At 46.8% G+C, this 21,343-nt stretch overlaps 4 protein-coding genes across 10 annotated transcripts; 1 reads left to right on the top strand and 3 right to left on the bottom strand.

The window, feature by feature from the left end:
* Nucleotides 1-249: 249 nt before the first annotated feature.
* LOC116728062 (P2Y purinoceptor 3) lies at nt 250-7,094 on the bottom strand. The gene is made up of 2 exons (XM_032575824.1): nt 4,133-7,094; nt 250-1,919 (listed from the first exon to the last, which is right to left on the bottom strand). The coding sequence occupies exons 1-2, from the start codon at nt 4,588-4,590 to the stop codon at nt 1,022-1,024; spliced, it is 1,356 nt and encodes a 451-aa protein (XP_032431715.1). The 5' UTR covers nt 4,591-7,094; the 3' UTR covers nt 250-1,021.
* Nucleotides 7,095-7,220: 126 nt separating this feature from the next.
* LOC116728063 (schwannomin-interacting protein 1) lies at nt 7,221-10,062 on the bottom strand. 6 transcript variants are annotated; one of them, XM_032575825.1, is made up of 7 exons: nt 9,784-10,051; nt 9,379-9,535; nt 9,027-9,112; nt 8,668-8,752; nt 8,438-8,551; nt 8,223-8,365; nt 7,221-7,736 (listed from the first exon to the last, which is right to left on the bottom strand). In XM_032575825.1, the coding sequence occupies exons 2-7, from the start codon at nt 9,529-9,531 to the stop codon at nt 7,373-7,375; spliced, it is 945 nt and encodes a 314-aa protein (XP_032431716.1). In that variant the 5' UTR covers nt 9,532-9,535; nt 9,784-10,051; the 3' UTR covers nt 7,221-7,372. The 6 variants fall into 6 exon arrangements, with proteins under 6 accessions (XP_032431716.1, XP_032431717.1, XP_032431718.1 ...); XM_032575827.1 differs by having other exon boundaries at nt 7,535-7,736; nt 8,223-8,361; nt 9,784-10,043; XM_032575828.1 differs by having other exon boundaries at nt 7,535-7,736; nt 8,223-8,340; nt 9,784-10,027.
* A 1,365-nt stretch (nt 10,063-11,427) lies between these two features.
* LOC116728064 (protein FAM122A) lies at nt 11,428-17,304 on the top strand. Its single transcript, XM_032575833.1, has 9 exons — nt 11,428-12,361; nt 13,249-13,324; nt 13,737-13,793; nt 13,880-13,926; nt 14,020-14,077; nt 14,813-14,877; nt 14,955-15,022; nt 15,097-15,184; nt 15,256-17,304. The coding sequence occupies exons 1-9, from the start codon at nt 12,273-12,275 to the stop codon at nt 15,362-15,364; spliced, it is 657 nt and encodes a 218-aa protein (XP_032431724.1). The 5' UTR covers nt 11,428-12,272; the 3' UTR covers nt 15,365-17,304.
* Nucleotides 17,305-17,922: 618 nt separating this feature from the next.
* On the bottom strand, nt 17,923-21,326 carry bacc1 (BPTF associated chromatin complex component 1). 2 transcript variants are annotated; one of them, XM_032575834.1, is made up of 6 exons: nt 21,028-21,325; nt 20,199-20,293; nt 19,628-19,729; nt 18,447-18,676; nt 18,269-18,373; nt 17,923-18,170 (listed from the first exon to the last, which is right to left on the bottom strand). In XM_032575834.1, exons 1-6 carry the CDS (start codon nt 21,046-21,048, stop codon nt 18,106-18,108), a joined length of 618 nt encoding a protein of 205 aa, XP_032431725.1. In that variant the 5' UTR covers nt 21,049-21,325; the 3' UTR covers nt 17,923-18,105. The 2 variants fall into 2 exon arrangements, with proteins under 2 accessions (XP_032431725.1, XP_032431726.1); XM_032575835.1 differs by lacking the exon at nt 19,628-19,729 and having other exon boundaries at nt 21,028-21,326.
* Between the last annotated feature and the right edge of the window lie 17 nt (nt 21,327-21,343).

Below are 21,343 nucleotides of genomic sequence, written 5' to 3'. Positions count from 1 at the left end.
GAATTAATTTTCATTTACTAATATTGAATAATGATTAATGGCAGATTGATAATAAATGAATAAACTAATAACAGCTAAACTCTTCCTGCCAGCAAGATGTTCTCCAGAAATCTGGAGTCCATGATTGGCTGTTTGTTACCATGTGGTTCAGGTTTCAGTGAAAACACATCTAAAGTTCTTAAAGGAGGTTTGGTGTTGAGCCGTGTGAGAAAACGGATCTTCTTGGTACCATGAAGGATGGACAACAGCTGGAGTCACAAACACTTTAATTCTGACACAAAAACATCAAAACATCCAAACTAATGAGGTCCGGAAGGAGAAACGACCTGAGATTTAAAAAAATTTTAAAAAGCAGGATCACTAGAACCACCACTGGTCCGACCAGAACTACAGCCTGTCCGACTGAGAGCTGCTCACTCACAGCTTCTGAAGCAAGTTTGGGTTAAAATGTTTGCAATCCACCTTTAATCCCAGTCTCCCAATCCTAATCTGACATTGGTGAAGACAAACCTGTGGAAGTTGACAGGTCTATCAGATGCATCTTCTAGAGCAATGAAAGTCCAATCCATGATCTCACCAGCTTCCTGCCTGGAGCAATGCTTCATGGGACATGTTCAGGTAACTTATGATCAATGGAAGCTGTTAAACACAACAACTCCTCTTCATTTCTGTAGAGGAAGACCCAGGGACTCGTTTCCAGATCTTGTCTCTGCTTCATCACACCAGAACCAAAGAACTGGGTCACCAACAGGACTCTGCAGTACTCCTCTGCCAGTAAAACCCAGCCCTTTGATTCCGGTGTTTTTGGACCAGAAGAAACGGCTCTGGAAAGAAACATGGCTGTAAATCTTCATCACCAGACGGCTGAAACTTAGTCTGTTGATAAAGTTGTATCGGATCAACACTCAGGAGTCACTGAGGAGGTTCAGGGCAACGTGTCAACGGGTTGAGCAAAAAGTTGCTCATCTTCAAAGACGATCCGTGAAGATAAGCACGGATCGTCTTTGAAGATGAAAAGGTCCTAGAAGATGATCCGTGAAGACTTGGATTCATTCTCCATCTGCAGCTCCCTTGCTACCTTCTCGGCCACCTCCTGCTCGTCCTCTCCGCCTCCTTCCTTCCTAAGTATTGTTAATGGCCACCAGAGGGAGCCATTTCTTCTGTCCTGGTGCACTGTTCGTTCCGCTGGCCAGCAGCAGGGGGCTCCTTTGTCTCCTGTCAGGAAGTAGAGTAGGGCGTTGAGCCAGGCGTTGCAGGAGGCCAGAGGCCTGGTGACCTTGTAGCAGATGGAGACGGCCTTCATTGCATTGCAGCCGCCGAGCTGCCCCCGCCGCAGGAGCAGGAACAACGTCCGGGTCACATGGAAGGGCAGGAAGCAGAGCGCAAACAGCAGCGTGATGGTTACGATGGTTTTAATGGATTTGCGCCGCCTCCGGATGTAGTGGGAGTACTGTGATCCAGAGATGGAGACTGAAGTTCTGTCCCTATCTCGACCTCCTTCAACTGCTCCGTCCCCAGCTGCTGCGTCATCGCCGCCCTCTATTGAACTAGGTGGAGACCGCAGGCTCTGAAATATTGTCCGGACCACCTGAGAGTAGCACCAAGCGATGATGACGAAGGGGACAAAGAAGCCCAGCAGGTGAAGGACAATGCCGTATGGGACATATTCAGGAAAGTCCTTATCGACTGCATCATCCCAACAGTTCACATACTTCTCCTCAGTCCTGTTGTCTCCAAACCTCGTCCCCTCAGGTCCAGCTGCTCCAGAACCTCTTCTAGTAACGTCTCCTGTCTGGGCAAACCTGAAGATAGGACAGGTGAGAACGAAGACCACCACCCACACCGAGGCGCAGGTCGCCTTCACCACACGCTTGCTTTCCAGAGTGATGGTCCTCATTGGATGGCAGATCCCCAGGTACCTGTAGACACATCAATAGTTGGCTTACATAACCTCATTCTAACTCCATCAGGGACTTACTGCTGATGACAGACAAATACTCTTTAATCTGCTCTCAAGTAATGAACAGTTTCAGCAATGGACCACTGCAACGTCTGTTTATACCAAACCAAGACAGAACCCCCCAACTCTACTTAGGCCCATCAATGTGACCCCATTAAACTCCAATAAGTGGTTTCTGATGTTTCTATGAGATATTTTTCATGTCTGCTGACCTTCAGGTGCTCCAGTACCTGCCTGTAAAGCCCAACAGACACTCCATAACTACACCTTATAATCTGTCCACACCACACACTATCAGAAATCATCAAGGTCTTGAATGTTGATGTGTTTATTCATCTCTCGCTCTGTCCTGCTTCTCTACAAGTAAAAAACACCAGGATACTGGAACTCCTCAGCTGTTTGCAGAGACTCAACATGGCCTGTAGGGAAAGAAGTGCAATCTGGTGTTTGTGGGAAATAAGGACCATAACTTCCTGTAAACATCTGAAATCCATGAATGCTCCAAACCTTCTCTAAAAATGCTTGCAACTGCCTATTTTAACAGTTTAAACACCAAGTATAGCATTAATCCAAACAACAGAAACTGTCTGGTACTACTGCAGAAGCACTTTGGCTGCAGCCAATTGGTACCTCAACAATCTGTGACTAGGTGAAGGTCCACAGTATTCCACCTCTTACCAGTTATGGGACCAGATCTAAACATTGTAACCACCATAACTACAGGCAGGACCTCATCATGTGAATAAAAGCAAACGACTCCATAACTACGCCTTATAATCTGTCCATGAACCTCATAAACAGGACGAGGACAAGGCAGATGTTCTGAAGAGTCCAACCAGAGACAGTTGGACTCTTCAGAACTTCAGGAAGTGATCAGTACTGTAAAAATAAACTAACAGGCAATACAACCTAAGGTTATACTTTTAATACCTTCCAGTTTACTGCAGAGTTTTATGTTTTCTGTTGTCTAACTTCTTCGTAATGAATGGATGATAATTAATATGGATGGAAACCAAACAAATACTGCAGAACAAACATTTTCTAGATTTTCAGCAAGATTTCCAGCTTCTTTCATTAAAACTGACTGGCAGCAGTTGTACTGACAGACCTGGGCTCATTGACCCAATGGTCCGTCCAACGGGGTCACGCACTGTCAGAGTTAACGGCGTGTGACTAAACCGTCATTAAGCTTCCAACGGAGGAAAACACTTTGGAAAATCACAGTGAAAGGAAATCCACAGGGAGTCAGTGGCTGACCAGCAACATGCTGTTGACTGAACTGACCCAGAAGACCAGAACCCAGCAAATAACTAAGGGTTCCTCAAGTCAGAAGATTTTCAAAAAAGAAAAGAAAACACATCCAGAGTATTTTCCACGCAGCTTTCTAGAATCCTTCAGGAAATGAGTTCAGGTTGTTCAGCAGTTTTTCCACTTTAATACTAAACTCAGCTTGTAAAATGGGCTACGGTTCCCCTGTCTTCAAGGCTTCTGATTGGCTCAGAGGTTCCCCTGTCTTCAAGGCTTCTGATTGGCTCGGAGGTTCCCGTGTCTTCAAGGCTTCTGATTGGCTCAGAGGTTCCCGTGTCTTCAAGGCTTCTGATTGGCTCAGAGGGCCATACACCCTCAGACGTTTCACAGTTACTGTCCACTAGTGACTTACAGTTCAAAGGTAAAAATCATCAAAAATTAACAATACCAGGAATTTACACAAACTGTCCATGAACATGGGCAGGTGTACCTTCCTGGGAGGAAGGGGCGGAGCTTGTTAAATCACCTGAATGAGTAGGAATAATTCAGAGAGAAACAGAAATACTTCAAGGCATTAAAGGAACTTTCAATGTTTCCAATTAAACTTTCAATGTTTCCAATTAAAAGCGGTGGTGGGCGGCGTTGGAACACCACCATTTTGGTTTTATTGACTGGAACCAGTGGTGCAAAAAGTGGGAATGCTAAATATGCTATGCTTAGGGGCGCTGCACTAGAAGGGCGCCACAGTCGTGGTTGAAAAATTACTTCTAGTCGACATTTCTGTACTTCACATTTGTTTGTGCATGTGTAAATGATAAGATCAGTAGCAGAGGCACATGGGGGCTGAAATGTGTCTGCATTCACATCAGAAAACGGTTTCGCCCCTGACTGGAACCCACAGCTTCATGAGGTAGAGCATCTTACCTGTGCACAGAGATGCAGGTGAGGAAGAAGATGGAGCAGTAGAGGTTGAAGTAGAAAAGGAATCGTACGAGGCGGCACATGAAGTCCCCGAACACCCAGTGGTCCCTCAGCACGTAGCTCGCCACCAGGAAGGGCAGCGACAGGCCGTACATCAGGTCTGTGGTGGCCAGGTTCACCATGTAGATCAGGGAGGTGTTCCAACGCCGCCCACCGCCGCCGCCGCCGCCATGGGGCCGGCACGACCGCACCAGAACCACCGAGTTCAGCACCAGGCTGAACAGGAAGGTCAGGGAGTAGCAAACGGGCAGGAAGACGTACTTGTAGGATTCATCGATGCTGCAAGAAGACGGAGGCAGGGTGGAGGAGGTGGAGGAGGCAGAGAAGGTGGAAGTGTTGAGGCTCGCCGCAGCCAGGTAGTTGATGCGTGGAGTGGTGCTGGAGACCCGGTCCAGACCCATCACGAACCTCTGAGGGTTAAAGGTCAACCCGATCTGAATCCACTGGCATTGTAGCACACAAGTTACATCTATCTGTCTATCTGTCTGTCTGTCTGCCTATCTATCTGTCTATCTGTCGGTACCTGGTGGCGGACCGATCCAGACCTGTTGGACACAGAAACAGCCTCATTAGTGGTTGCAGCTTGTTGTGCGTCCTGCCGCCGTGTTCTGCTGATGAAGGCTGCGTCTCGCTCCATTAGCTCCTGAATGATTAACGCAGTTTTCCGGAAGCCTCTCCTCCCCGTTCAGCAGGTCGGTTCCAGCTGCTGGAGCGTCTGGGTCAGGGTTACATCCAGAACCAGTCCAGAATCAGGTTAAACGCTGACGGACAGAAAGCCCTCACAGCTTTGGTGCATTTCTCAGATCAGGTTGAAATTCTCTAGACTTCCTGTTCAGTCTGCCAATAATTGTATCAACCAGGCAGTTTCTCATTTCTGTGAACAAATCTCAAATTCCTTTGAGTCGCCGTGGAACTGATTCTCTGCTCATGTCATCACGGTGTACTGTACGGGCTTCTGCTCACTCATCCTGAACATCAATTGAGCAGAAGACTGAACGTCCAAACTGCTTGAACAAGTTGCCATAACAACCATATTTATATATTTTCCTGAACTGGTGAGTCCGGACTTTCTCCAACCAAAGGTGAAGCTTTAAGTCGACAAATGGTGAGCCTTCAGGTTGCCATGGATATAGTGTGTGATGACATCACAGCAGCTGGATGATGGATATGCGATGATGTGATCCAAATCAAACTGGATCACAGTTTGATTCCCAGCAGCAGGAACGTCAGGACGTTTAGGAAAACTGTAATTCCTGTAGAGCTGCATGTTCTCCTGTCTTCTGTTCCCGTTTCTACTTTAGTTTCTCTTTTTTTGCAGTTTTCTTTCTTTATCACAATCACCTGGTCACCATATCACAGTAAAAGTGTAAATGTGAATCTTTCCATTGAAACAATTATTATTTTTAAATACTTCAGATTCCTACAGAGTCTCTGTTACCCTGACAGCATGACTCAGCAGTTTGAACCCAGCGAACGGGAGCGGCTCATTCTGACAGATATTCACTTAGAGATGAATGAGATGAATTAAGGAATTTGAGAGAGCAACTGATTTTTCAGGTGATTCATGACGTTTTAGGAAACCTGTAACTTCAGCAGCTCTGATGATGATCCTCACAGTTCAGGACAATTCCACCAGGGGGCGCATCACTCCAGACCAGGGTGTCAGAAGAGTGGTCCGGGGGCCTTCTGTGGCCCCTAGAGTGATTTTGTGTGGCCCTGATGAATCAACAAGTTGATCTTTTAACAGATTTTTTGTATAATTTCATATGATTTGGTTAATGTAAAGGTTGTCTTTTTGTGTCTGTTTTTCCTTCTAGTTGATCCAGCAGCTTGCTTTGTCATTTCATGTAGCGCCCGACCGACCAGCTCTTTCAATATTTAACGTTTTAATAATTTATTTCTGCTTGGCGACAATATAAAGAGCAGCTCACTGGATGTGACGACTAACGACGGTTCCTGAACGCCCCACGTTCCGTTTGGCTGATGATTATTAATATTATTGCTGATCAAACTTTGTTTAAATTCAGCTTCAGATTTTCTCAGCCTCCCTCCTCCTCCTCAGATTTGGGTCTGACCTTCATCACCTTCATCATGTCTAAATTATTAATGAGCCAGAATGAAACCAAATCCACAGACTGCAGAGGAAGAGGAGGAGGAAGAAGAGGAAGAGGAGGAGGAGGAAGGCGAAAGAGGACGAAGAGGAGGAGGAAGAGGAGAAGGAAGATGAGGAAGAGTAGCTGTAGTCCTGATCATGTTTTATCTTTGAAGTTTCAGGTCTCCATCATCATCATCCTCCTCCTCAGATTATTCTGTGATGTTCCTGATGAAGATCTTCTGGAACAACTTTAATCTTCATCACTGTGATCGACACAGACATGATTTATGGTTCTGGTTCTGATCCATAAATCAGAACCAGAACTTTCCGTTAGAAAGAAGGAAACTCAGCTCACCTTCGCTGCCGTCGCCTCTCTGCTTCTCCTCACCTTCATCACCTCAGCAGCAGCAGCTCCTCCTCTTCCTCAGGCCCCGCCTCTCCCCCCTCCATCATCATCATCATCAGCTGTGATCCGGCGGCGCTGAATGATCCCAGCCTCCCTGAACGCCTCATGGTGATTGTTATCAGAGCAGCAGTTGCAGCACAAACCGGGCCTCGGTTCCAATGGCTGGTTCTGAAACGACGGACCAACAAAGTTCTACTAGGAGGTCCAGAACCTCCTGACACTGGACCAACAAGAACCGAACAGAACCAAGATACCATTAAAATGATCTGATCCGTTCAGAATCATAGGTTCTGTCTGGTTCTGCTTGGTTCTTCTGGCCCGGAATAGCATCATTTTACTCGATTCTTCTGACTGAATCCAGAACCGTTCAGACTGTCCATCTGTTATCCGATCTGAAGTGAGCCCGGTCCTGCTGGTTCTGATCGGGTTTCCATTGTACTTGGTTCAGAGACAATCAGAACCAGACAGAACCTGAGACGCTGGTCGGTGTCAGAACCTCCAGATGAAATGAGCAGAACCGGGTCAGAATCTCATTTTCCTCCAAATATATTTAATACAGATTTAAACAGTTTGTTATTATTTATTCATTATATTTAATAAAGTCACAGTGAAACTTTCCTCAGTTTTTCACGTTTGTTCAGATTTCATGAACATAAAATAGAAACATGAATATAGTTTAATATTAAACTTTAACCTGAATCTGATCAGAAATAAACACTGAGTTAAATAAACTTATTGATTCATTTCTAATCAAACTGATTGAGTTCCGGTCTGGGTCGATCAGCGGTTCTCCAGAACCCGCTGAGCACAACCGGAGGTCCGTCATGACCAGGTTCTGGTTCCATCCAGCCCTTCCAGGTGGTTCTTTTGGACCTTGGTCCGTTGGTTTCCCCCGGGACGGAGAGCAGCATCCTGACCCGACAGCAGCTCGGCCCGGATCTGGTTCTGGAGTCAGGTCAGGTCCTGGACGTCCAGCAGCATGGCGTCCTGCTTGGTCCTCAGCTGGTCCCGGACCAGCAGTTGGGCCACCAGCTCTGCGCTCAGTGCTGGAAGGGAAACATCAGAGCTGTGATTTCTGTTTTTCTACTGGTTCATTGAATGCCACATGCCTAGCTTAGAGACAACAGGTGTCGTCATGGTAACCAACTGGAGCTGAAATCTGTTAGAGCTGTCAGTCACTATCTCTCTCTGCTACCTGCAGCTAGCAAAGCCAGTTAGCAAAGCCATCGCTAATGGTGCATAAACAGTAAGTTCTCCACCATCAGTACTGGACAGCACTAAGCCCCGCCTCCCAGCTCTGATTGGTTGTTTTTGGTTCATTTCAGCAGGTCAGGGAGGAGGATGTCTGATTATCTCAAAACAAACATGGAGACGGATCAATAAATCTGTAAGAAAATATATTTTTATCAATTTAACTTCCTGCTGGAACTGAGAGGTTATCCTGAGATTTACACCAGATGAGGGAACCGGATCAGAACTGGTTCTGACCTGGTCCTGACCCGGTTCTCCTCCAGCTCTGACCCGGTTCTCACCGTGGACCTCCTGCTGCAGCGCCCCCCGCAGGCCGATCAGCTGCGTCTCGCTCAGATCCTGCAGCTCTCTGTGCTCCAGATGTTTCCGCTGGGCGACACCACTGCAGCTGGCCTGGCTCTGACACACACACACATACACCCACACACACACACACACACACGGTGAGCAGCTGTGCCTCTGGTTCTGACCCAGTTGGTTCCGGACCGGTTGTTACCTCCTGCTGCCTCTGCTCAGCCAGCAGATCGTCTCTCAGCGCTCTCAGAGCTGCTGCCACTTCCTGTTTCAACCCGCTGCCATGGCAACCATTGTGTCCTGCTCCCATGGGAACCTGAGGGGCCCGGAAGGTCAGAGGTCAGCAAACTGCAAAGCAAACATAACTTTGGTATTCTGGAGATGTGGCACAGGTCAAAGGTCAGATTAATCATGATGATGATGATAATGAACCTTCCTCTCAGCTCCTTCCTCCTCATCATCATCCTCGCTGTCGCTGTTGTTAATGAAGCAGAGCTGCAGGTTCCGGTGGTTCAGCCTGGAACACAGGTCAGAGGTCAGAGGTCAACAGAGAGGAAGTCCAGCTTTCTGCTGCTTAGATCCATCAGGAGGTCATCGACCCGCAGAGTCACTGAATACAGAGGATCTGATTGGCCGGGACAGTGAGGGACGGGGCTAGAAAGCGATGGATTCAGGGACAGGGAAAAGAACCAGAGGTTCTGTCTGGTTCTGTTTAATCTTCATCACTCAGATGAAGATTAAACAGAACCTAAAAGAACTTTTCAGGAGAAAAGTTCTGTTATTATTTTTACCGTGACGTGGAGACGGCGACTCGTCCCCTCCTGACGTCTTCCTCCTCTTCCTCCCAGACGTTCTCCGTCCTCAGACCCGTCCTCCTCTGGAGACACAGAACCAGAACCTTCAGTTCGACCCAAACTCCAGAAACACACTCTTCGGTTCTGATGGCTGGTTCTGAAATGATGGACCAGGAAAAGTTCTGCTAGGAGGTGCAGAACCTCCTGAAACCGGACCAACAAGAACCGAACAGAACCAAAATAAGATCACCATGTCCCTGCTCTAACTGCTGGGCATCATGGGAAATGTAGTTCTCAGCAAACAGACCTCTGATGATGGTGATGATGATGATGATGTGACCTTCCTTACCTTCTCCCTCCTCTCCTGCTCCTGCTTCTCCAGCTCAGCGATCCGCTGGCTCAGCTCCTCCCAGTGCATGATGGGAAACTCCTGGTGTTCCACTGGGATGTGATTAGGATCCTTCTCCTTCTCCTCCTCTGCTGGCTCTGTTCCTCCCTCCATCCTCCTGGAAACCAACCAATCAGAAGCTCAACCAACAGATTTAATTACATTATTATGAACTAAACTTTTAAAATATCTACTTATCTAATCTATTCAAATCTAATCTAATCTAATCTAATCTGTAGTAATCTATCGGGTTGAACCCTCCAGATCCAGCGGGGTGTGTCGCTCCTCTCCCCCCGCCTCCGGTCGCCTCTCCTCGGCCGCATGTTGTTTACCAGCAGCGGGGGAAGCTCCGGAGCTCCGACCCACCTCGGAGTCACATCCAGGCGGCTGCGGATCTCCTCGACATGCCGCCGTCCCTCCGCGGGCCCCGCAGCCCCGCGGGGACCCGCTGCGTGTCTTTGCTCCCGCGCCACGCGAAGCGTCGCAGTTTTTGTCTCACGGAAACATTGGAGGAAAGTTTGCTTGAAGAGTTGTGGGAGCGGGCCTGGAGGAAGGCTGGAGCCTCCTCTTCCTCCTCCTCTTCCTCAGGCCTCCGCCCACAGACATCCTGCAGGAGGAGGAAGAGGCGCAGAGAGAGAGAGACTTGACTGCAGCTTCAGAGGAAAACACAGGAAATAATCAGTTATTATTCCCACTCAGCAGCTGGTGGGGAGTGGCAGCATCGTGATGAGGGCTGGGTTCCTCCATGTTAATGACTGCTGAGCAGCACAGCGCTAGAACCGGATTAAACTGTATTTATTTACGTTTGTTTAACATGACAACTTCATAAAATTAATAAGATTAACTTTGATTTTTAATAACAAATGTATTTATTTTTTTTAAACTGAAGCACCTCTTTTATTTTTTTCTAATCTATTTAAAAAACAAATTGGATCTGTCAACATTTTGAATAATAAAATAATTCCTTGTTTCACCATCTTTAGTTTTAGTTACTTCTTATGATAATTGTGTTGAGGCTTCTTTGTCTTATGTTTATTATTGTTTTGTATTGATTCTTCTTTTTGCATTTATTGACACAATTTATGAATTTAACCCTCTTTGTTTTTAGCGGCACTAATTGAGAATGTTTTCTGATTGTGGCGCATTTACAGGAATATTACTGATTAAATTAAATTAAATTAAACTTAATTAAATTAAATTCATCTGGTTTGGAGGAAACGGGTCGCAGAACAGGTCCAGAACTATTCCAGAACTCAACAGAAAATAAACTGTGAACTGAGAGGCTGACTGGACTAGACCCGGTACCGAGCCCAACAGAACGCAGCAGAACCTGGAGGATCGCTGGGAGGGTTTACTGGATCCGGGTTCTGGTTCCGCCCAGGCGGTGAAGCGTTACCGGACCCCGTGTCGAGTTTCACAGATTCACTGACGGCTGGGCGCAGATGGACGGTGATGCGTTCAGGGACCCGGAGACGTTCCTGCTTCAGCAGAATCTCACTGCTGGGCCGAACCTGAAACTCCCGGCTCCGGTTCCGAACCTCATGCAGGCTCAGCTGCAGCAGCATTTCTGTCACCAGCTCACTGCTTGTTTGTTGACGTTTGGTTCTGATAAAAATCTCTTCATAATCAACTTCAGGTTTATTATATAAATACACGTTGTCATGGAGATTGTTCTGACGCTGATCCAGCAGATGCTGGATAAAGCAATACACACTTTTCTATTCTTTAACAACTTCTGCCTGATTTATGGAGATTTACAGGAAATGTGATCTGAAGAAGTGATAAAAATGATTTAGTTTAAATATAACCTGTGAATAGATTCACTCTTGAGTCACTGAGTTTCTCTAGATTTTTATTAATCATTTAGTTTTTTAATTATCATTATCCTTTACAGCAGGGGTGCCCAAGGTCGGTCCTCGAAGGCCAGCATCCTGCATGTTTAATTCTCTCCCTGGTGGTAGTAACGACCTTCTCAGCAGGTCAATGTTCTTCTTAGGCCTCTAATGATCCATCATTTGATCCAGGTGCGTTAAACCAGGGAGAAAACTAAAACACGCAGGATGCCGGCCCTCGAGGACCGACTTTGGACACCCCTGCTTTACAGAGAGCTGGACTTGGACAGAAACTGTTTGCCATAAAACTAAACCAGCAGCTCCTGATGCTTATCGCAGCTGCAGTTCCGCCAGCAGCCACAGAGCGGCGCTGTTTCTCCACTTCCACAACTACCTGTATTTGGTGAAGGACTATATGTTGTAAAAAATCTTCCAAACTGTTATTTTTCTGTTTTTTGGGCTCTTCGGGGGGGTCCACTCCGTGTCTGAGGCAAATGTGAAGACCCTTCTCTCCGTGTTCTGGAGAACCAGTTCCGGTTCGGCAGGTTTGGACAGCTGTTTAACAGAATTTGGGTCTGTGGTTGGAGGTTTTACTGCAAAAACAAGTTAGCTGAACAGCTAATCCTGAAAGTCCCGGGCGGGTTTAAAGAGTCCCTGCGGGGAGCAAACGGGCCGTCGGAGGTGAACTTTATCCGGGGACCGAAACTAATCTTTCGTGTTTAAATATTTTACTTCGGTTCGGTGTTTTTCCGTTTCTACTGAGGAGCAGCTGGATCGGTTTTGAGGGGATAAATGTCGCTCCAGTCCGTATCCCCGTTCAGATCCGGACGGTTTTTGCGGTGGAAAATGCGGTAAAGCGGGCGAAGCTCCGGCGTTGTGTCCGCTGACGCGGCGGCTCTGACTCTGCTGCCTCCGAGGCCTGCAGGTCGGGCTTCCACCGGGCTACAGTATAGCCCTCACCCGCCGTAGGAGCGTCGGAGGGCGGCTTACCACGCCGCCACCTCTGGGCCTGCGCGTCGAGGGATGGAACGGATGGAAGTGGACCAATGCGCAGGCGCAGGAGGCGGGGCACTACGTAGATCAAACAGCGCCCCCATGATTACCAACGTCAGGTGAGTGGTACTGCAGCCACACCGGAAGCAGCAAATCCCGTAAAATTTTATAATCTTCAATCTCTAATTTGGTATAAAATGTTTTAATTTTAAAGTTACTATTTTATGTTTGTCTTTTGGGAAAGCAGATTTTGGTTGTGATATTTTATGATGGATAAAATAAGATTATCTGTGATTATTTTAAGTCCATAAATGTATTAAAAATAAAAACATGCTCCTGAAAACGAAAAAGAAATTTCATTTTACATTATCGTTCAGGAGTGAATGCTTCAAGTCGACAACTTGATTCAATCTATTGGGTTTTATTAGAAACTTTTACTTCAAATAATAATTAACTGATTTTACTGTGCTGTTTAATAACTAGTATCAGTTTGTCTGATTGAATGTAAGGTCGCTCAAGATGTGGATTGGCACTATATAAGTAAAAATGAAAAAGTTGAGAACATGAAGAACATTTTGTCTAGATATTTGCTCCATCAGTCCTCATATTGTATCTTTAGCCTTTATAAAAACAGATTTAAACAAAAGACCAGAACGGCAAAAACTTCAGATTATTCTGTCCAATTAATTAAAATTAATCAGATTTTCTTTCCTTTCTGCATATTAAAATAAATGTTAAAAATATTATTCTGACTTTTGTTTTAGCAGCAGTGGGAACAAATGTTGTTTTCCAGCTTCAAGAACAAATTTATACTCATTTGGGTCAAACTGGGCCATATTTGGTCAAACTATTGGCTGTGGGGGATCGTTCGATAATGGATCAGTTTTTCCCTTTCCACCCTTCAACATATAAATCAATATAAATATTAGTTTATTATTCATGTCGGATGTATCTAATGTTTGGAGTTGACCAGTGAGTCTCCAGTTTTGTTTCCTGTGTCTCTCAGTGACGGGATGACCGTCTTCAGCCCCGTGTCCTCGGCTCGGTACCGGCGCAGCAGTGTGTCCATCAACCCCTCGCAGGTGGGTTACCATGGTAACACCTCTGAACAGTCAGGCCAGAAAGCCTGGACCTCAACCGGACCTGAGAGTCTGGAGTAGGGGTGGGCAATCCAGGTCCTCGTGGGCTGGTGTCCTGCAACTCTTAGATGTGTCTCAGGTTCAACACGCTTCAATCAAATTGTTGAATCACCTCCTAAGAGCAGTCAGGTTCTCCAGAGTCCTGCTAATGACCTCATTATTTGACTCGGGTGTGTTGAAGTAGAGACACATGTAAAGGTTGCAGGACACCGGCCCACCTCTGGTCTGGAGCGACTACGTTACGCGGCCACTAGGTGGCAGCAGGCTGAACCAGAGGAGGTTAAATCCAGTCAATTTTCCCTTTGGTGCAGTGAACATTTCCCAGTCTAATGTCCTCTGTGTCACATGCCCTCAGGTCGTCCCCTTGTCTCCGTTCTCCCTGAGTGGGGACAGACTGGACCACAAGAGGCCGGTGAGTCAGGGTCGGGGTCAAAGTTCACCGGGTTTCCCATGATCCTCTCTGAGGGACTGACTGAGTGGACTTTGTGTTTGAAACAGGAGGAGAACATGGAGACCATGCTCCGAGGGAACGTCCACAGACTCAGGTATCGCTCAGCCTGCCGGCCGGGACCTTTGACCTGCAAGCTGTGATGTCTGACCTTTCAGGGGCTCACCGCTGCTCTGCTTCTGCCTCCCAGTGCTTCCAGTCTTGTTCCAGCGCCTCCAGGCAGCCTGTGGGAGGACCACACCTCCACGGTGAGTTCCTCCGCTCTTATTTTGAAGGAAGAAGCCGTTTCCTGTCAGGTGGTTTGCTCATTTTACCCATAGAAGCTCCAGGGTTTACACTGAGTCCCAATCTTGATCCAGATTTACTCTCTCTGTTTCACTGATCAGGTAAACTGGCTTCGGGTTAGAGAAGATCGATTTTGTTCAGAGAAACTGAAACCGATTCAAGGTTTTAATCTGGGATTATGTTCTAGGTTAATCTGGATCAAATTACATGATTGGACCTACCTGGATTTAATCTAGATTAGACTATATCAGATTAATTTAGATTAGATTAGTGGGATCTTAAAGTTCAGACTGAATCCAGTTTTGAGTGTTCAGACAATGAGAATAATCCTGCTAAGGTTCTCAATAAATCTAAATAAAATATAGCACGATATAATTTTCAGGATGACTCTGGATTTAATCCAGATCAAACAGCCGGATTCTGGCAGAATCTGGATTAAGTTTTTGATCAATATAAACTCATATTAGTTGGACTAATTTACATCAGTTTGAAGGTATTGAGTAATATCTCAATACCTTCAGGAATCCTGATTAGACCCGATTTAAAGCAGATTTATTGGATTACATCCCTGAAACTAAATCCAGATTAGGATTCATATGTGGTTTAGATGATCAGGATTCATGAATATTGAGGGGTTAAAGTGTTTAAACAGAGTCTGATAATCCAGATTACACTCTGACCCATTGTGTGTCCTGCAGTGGTTTCCGTCTCAGGACAGCGGCGTCACACCCAACTCGTCGCCCAGCCCGACCCGGAGATTCAGGTTCTGATCTGGTTTTGTCTGAATCTCCAGTGTGAGGCGCTACTCTGATTTCTTTTTTGTGTGTGTTTGACCCACAGACCCGCCGGCGCCATCAGACCCGCCGGCGCTGTAAGATGGCCGCTGCTGACGCCCCTGAAGAGGAAAGGTAGCACCGTTCCAGTCCAGATGCCTCCAGGACCAGAATCTGGACCGGCTCACTAACTGGCTTCTGTTTTACAGGTGGTGTTGATTCGGACGGGCCACCGAAGAAGCTGTTTGTTGCCGGGGTAACAGACCCTGCCCACCGTGGCAGCAGCTACACAGTCAGGTGAGGCTCAGCGCAGACGCTCAGGTGAGGTCAATCAGTCCTGAACTCATCGTCCTCTTCGTCCTCCGCAGCGTCTCCCAGGCAACGGTGGACGCTCCGCCTGTAGGGGGTGTCGGCCCCCAGCCCCGCCCACTGACCCTGTCCCCACCCCCTACCTTCTCCCCTCACCAGCACCCCTAGAGCCCCAACCCCAGCGCATCACCACCACCTGGTTTCTGTCCAATCAGCTGCCAGCATCACTGTAAGCCACTTCCTGCAGACCTGCTCAGCGGCTCCCCCTGCTGGCCACTCCACCGCCCGGCTGGGGACGGAGGAATGGGGTCAGGGGTCACGCTGGATGTGTCCCCAGGAGGAAACACGTCCCCACGGCGCTGTCAGGGCCCGGACCGACCCGGAACAGGTCTGCTCCTGACCTTTGACCCGGAATGACCCAGGCACTGGAGGCACCAGACCAGAACTCACAGGTTCTGATGGACACAACTCCGTCTCAGCTCCAGAGCCATTCTGGGTCACAACCGGGACAGAACCGGTCTCGGTGTTAATCAAACATCTTGTATTAAAAAGTGGTTCTGGTTCTGCTGCATTAATCCCGTTTCCATGACGACTTTCTGCTCAGTTCCGTTTCCAGGAGTTCTGGTCCAACCCAGACAGTTCTGCTCAGTCCTCTGACGAACCAGACATTGACTAGGCCATTCTGTCTGGGTCCTGGTTCTGTTGGTGACCCGGTCCGGTGCCAAACCATGACCACACCACCGAACTTCGCAGGGTTTGGTTCTGTCCGCTCTGACCTTTGACATCGGACTGGACCTGCTCAGACGTCTTCCACTCTGGACTCCAGGTGACCTTTGACCCCACCCAGGCTGCTGGAGCTGGACTTCCTGTTCCCATGACAACGGGGACGTCTGGTGGAACCTCGCCGCTCTGAACCAGAACCGGTTCTGATCTCCCAGAACACCCGACACCATGCGATATTTGCACATCATCATCATCATCGTCATCACCGTCATCCTGATGATTTATGAGCCGCAGCGGCCAGCAGGTGGCGCCGCTGCTTACCTGACCCGACCAGGTTCTGTCTGTCCAGAACCAGGTCCGGTACTTCTTCTGCTTCCAGCTTCTGCACTTTGACAGTTGTACAGTTTTCTACTTCATCCATCGCTGTGCCTGACCCGGTCCGGTTCTGCGGACTGGACCTCCGTTTCTCTCATGTCTTTATTTTCCTGTGAAGATCAGAACCGAGCCGGAGCAGCAGAACCGTTTTGATTCTGTTTTTGCTGCTTGATTCTGGTTCTGATTTATTTCTGGTTCTGTTTCTGTTTCAGAGTCCAATCTCCTTCAGAGAACACGGTTCTGATTAGCTGGGCGGGTTCTGGAGTGAAACAGAACCGACCTGTAGCTTTAACTGGACTTTCTGTGGTTTTCTCTTATTTGCACATTTCCCCTCCATCCTGGTTCTGATAGACCCATGAAGGACTGGTTCTGATGGACCCATTAAGAAGAACCGGTTCTCTAACTGGCTCCAAGTGGAACGCAGGAGAACCGGACCAGAACTTCTGCTTCACAGAAGCTTTCTAAGCCAAAAATAATCGAAGTGGGATTCTGGAAAGTCCTGACCCGATTTCAGGTTCTGGTTCCAGCCAGGTCCTGTTTGGACCTGGATGGTTTCAGTTGGATCAGAACCGCTGTAGCAAAGACAGAAGAACCCGATTCAGTATTAAGTTTGACTCTGGGAGACCAAATGTTCAGATGTTCCCTGATCAGAACCAGACCGGGTTCATCAGATACTGTTTAATTCGGCTGGTTCTGATGTTCCGGATCAGAACCGTGGAGAACCTGGAGGAATCCCGGCTGACTTTTCTAGAACCAGTTTGAATTGTAGAAGTGAGTTCTGGTTCTGGTCCGGTCTGGGTTTGAAGCGGGGAGATAAAGGGAACTAAAAGCACATCAGTCCTGATTTCACTGTAAATATTTCTGCTTTTCTTTGAGCTCAAAGGAGACGACGTATTTTTCTGATCCATTCCCGGCCCGGTTCCGCCGTGGAGAACCGACCCGATAAATATCATGATATATATTGTTTATAAAAGCTGCCAGTGAAATAAAGTCTGTTCCATCAAACAGAACAATGCTCTCTACTCATGATTTCTTCTGAAGCTAGTTGTTAGCTTAGTGGTATTGCTAACTTTGAAAACATTTAGCACAGTTAGCTTCCCCTAAATTAATTCTTAACGTTAATTTATTGGCTGTTTGTAAACTTTCCGTTGAAAAAAATCTCTGTGTTTAGCTTTAGCTTCTGCTAAATACCGTGTTGGATTAGCGCTAGCGTAACTAGCATTTCTGATTACTGCTTTAGGGTTAGCACAGCTAACTTTCAGTTAGCAGTGTCACCATTGGCCAGACGTTTACATATACCTGTCTAAAGTTAAACCAGAACCACACTTCTTATGTTTTGGGTCAGAATCAACAGAACTTTTCAGATTGTTTTTTATGAGCTGGAGAGAGAATATCTGAGATTTGAACTTTGATTTGAGTTTGGTTAGAAAAAAAAGGGTTGGGTATATGTAAACTTCTGGTCTCAACAGTACATATAAAATTATTTTCTCCTGCATTAATGAAGCTTTTATTATTTACATATTTCCAAATAAAACAACCAAAGTCCCCAGAATGTTAAACATCTGGAAGATGTCCAGATGTTCTGGATGGTCCTCCATGTTAGGAGAAGGAGAAGAAGACGACAGATGTTTGACCCAGAACCAACAGCTGTTTATTAACATCAGATGATCAGACCCAGAATCCAATGGGTCAGTCTGGTTCTGGTCAGGGATTAAATAACCTGCAGCCTCCTCTACAGTAAAACTGAATCCACTGTCCTTTCAAAATAAAGGCCTGTAGGGAGAGGAGGGGGCAGAGCTTCAACACAGAGGTCAGCGGGACAGCAGAGGAAGGTCACTGGAGTTCATGATGAGGCTGGAGTCCAGGTTCAGGCTCTCTGGGGGGGAACAGGAGAGAACTGTTAGACCGGCTGCAGCTACAGAACCTCCTGGTTCTGGTTAAATGGGTCAGAACCAAACAGCAATGTCTACCCACCCTGGTCAAAGTTCAGCTTTTTGTTGGACGAGCCGTCCCCGAGACCTTCGATGTCCACCAGGTCGCTGTTCACGTCCGAGTCATTCAGAGCGCTGAGCGTGACGTCTGCAGGAAGAAGAGGAGGATGATGAGGAAGAGGAGGGGGATGATGAAGAACGTTCAGTCTCGCTCCTCTCACCTGCTGTCTTCTGCTTTTTAATGGGCGGGACTAACGACGGGCTGTTCTGCATCCCCGTCGCCACGACGACCTGCGAAGTCGGCACGGTGATCATGGCGGGGGCTGCAGGGACGGGGGCTGGCGCCATGGCAACAGCAGCCTTCTTCACGGTTTTCTTGGGGGATTCGGTGGCGATGGGGACTCTGCTGTCCTCGTACAGCTTCCTCTTCACTGTGCTCTTTATCTGAGCGCTGCAGAAGAAGAAGAAGATCAGCCAATCAGCTTCTACCTCACAGAGACAAGCTGGAGATGGGACACAGAGGTCAAGAGGTCATCAGGACTCCACGAAGAAGAAAAAAACATGACGACATCAAGAAAGGAGGAAGACTGAAGGCCTTCAGACACGTGATGACATCAACCTAATGATGACATCGTCCTATACAGCAGGGATCTGTTCTGGACCTGTCGGTTCAGGTTCTAGTTCTGGTCTGTCTCTGTACACGTCAGCTCGGACCTGACCAGCAGCTCAAAGAGGCTTCAGCAGCAGTGGGAAAGCCGCTAATGCTAATAGCAAAGCTAATCTTTCACTTAGCATTTTTGCTAACTTTGAAAACGCTTAGCGCAGTTAGCTTCCCCTAAATCAAGTCTTCTGGACAAATTCTAAAGCAATGATTTAATTGGCTGTTTCGTAAACTTTCAGTTCAATACAGTCAGGCGTTAATATTCATGCTCTTATTTTGAAGACACAGCTTTCCCATTTCCTCTCCTCACCATCTTCACATGTGATGTGGTGCAGCAAATGTTTACTCTTTACCCAGAATGCATTGCTGCACAGTAAACAGTTTAAAACCTACTGATGTTCTTGATGCTTTTGGTTAATAAGACAAAATCAACAACAGAATTAGCAAAACTCAACAACTGTAGAGCTTTGATGTAACGCATCACTGACACGTGGTGGGTACCAACATGGCTAAAGTTACCATGTTTGTGCTTTACAATTAGCTCCTGCTTAATGTCATCTTCATATAGCATTAGCTTTAACTAAATACTTTGCTGGTGTAGCGCTAGCTTTAGCTAAATATCATGTTGGTGTAGCATTTATAAAGCTGCTGCTGTCACAGTTGAGAGGTCACCATGACGACGGTGCATGCTCCCCCTGCTGGACGCCCAGGGGAACCTGCTGTGGCTCCTTTAACACTTACACAGTGCGCTCTTTGATCACGGTGCTGATGTTGTTGAGGTCGTCTCCGAAGCGACGCACGGCCAGGCGCAGCATCTCGATCTCCGTCTCCGTCCATTTGGCTCTGAGGACGAACACAGCGTCACTTCAGTTTGTCCTGCCGGTACAGAACCGACCCGCGGCGCTGTGGAGGAGCTGCCTCCAGAACCGGATCAGACTACGTCAGCTGTTGGACTCAGACCGGAAGTTAGAGGCCTCTCTGGAGTTCCACAGGGATCGATCCTCGTTACACTTCAGCTCCAATTCAAACTGATTTAAAAACCACCATGAAGCCTGAACTGAAACAAGCTGATGGAAACAGGTCTGATACATGGCAGGATGCAGAACTACAGATTTATTTTCCATAACTACTTTAAATCGCTGCTGTTTGCTGTGATTGTGTACAGAGACAGAGGAACGGACAGTTTCCTGATTATTTCAGAGATCTGACTCGTTTTAAAGGCCAGCAGGACGGATTCATGTCAGACAGAGCTGAGCGTGAGCCGTCATGTCGGTTAGCTGTGACGATGTGAAGGTGTGAGGGTGAGGCTCACCCTGCAGGGCTGGAGTCCGACACCGGGTGGAGCTGCATGGTCAGCTCGCCCAGCTTGGTGAAAGCTGCTCCAGCTGCAGAAAAGATTTCCCCAACCTGCAGAGAAAACATCCAACTCTTCATCATCATACTCGGTCATCAACATCATCACTTTTTAAATCACTCAATCCAGTTTGTCACGTGTGCAGTGGCTTGCAAAAGTATTTATATCACTTGAACTTTTCTATATTTAGGTCACATTACAACCACAAACATAAATATGTTTCACTGGAGTTTAATGTGAACACAAAGTGTTATACTGCTGTGAAGCAGAAAAAAATATAGTCATCATTCGAAACAATTTACAACTAAAAAACTGAAAAGTTTGATGTATAGAAGTATTCAGCCCCTTTCAGAAGTTCCCTGATGACTGCTAATAACTAAACAATCCACTAACACTGATGCTATACTATTAGGTAGTGAAAGTGTGGTTAGGAATGGAGTTTATGTTAGTTATAAAAAAAACAAACACTGAAACATGACTTAATTGTTTACTTTGGTATAAAAACTGAATTGAATGGAGCAAAAGCAGCAACAACACTGGGGATTTATTTCTTTATTATTTAACTCATACATAATGTTAATGTGAGCCGATTTCATCTACAGACTCTGATGATTTGCTTCGTAAAAGAACTATTCATCCTCTCCAATCTTTTTTAGTGTTAAAGCCAAAAATATATAATTGCCAAGTTTCTGAATGAGATTCGGTGCGCAGCTGAGAGATTAGCTCTTTAAAAGGTTCGGACACTAATATTAAAGGTTCGGACAGGTGAAAACAGGAGACAGCTTACCTTAGCAGAGGCTGACGTCATTTTAGGAAGTATGTGTTTGTTTGAACGAAATCACAACAAAAACAAAGCTAACACAATAGTTAGCCGCAGTTAGCTTCAGTTAGCCTGCTGCTAGCGGCCCGTCGGCTCCATTTAAGCCTCACTGTGTTTAATTTCAAACGGCGGCGGAGTCCCGGAGCTTCGCAGCCTCGCAGCCAATAGGAGGAATCGATGCTGCTGCATTTACATCAAAAAATACATATTTAGGAAAAACATAAAGATCCAGAACAACAATGGCAACCAGACAGGATGTGGCGAACACTGCGCGATTTTACCA

Source organism: Xiphophorus hellerii, chromosome 11, assembly GCF_003331165.1.
Source record: "Xiphophorus hellerii strain 12219 chromosome 11, Xiphophorus_hellerii-4.1, whole genome shotgun sequence".
Lineage (NCBI taxonomy): Eukaryota > Metazoa > Chordata > Actinopteri > Cyprinodontiformes > Poeciliidae > Xiphophorus > Xiphophorus hellerii.
Note: the sequence above shows the minus strand (reverse complement) of the source record. Positions and strands in the feature narration are given on the sequence as shown.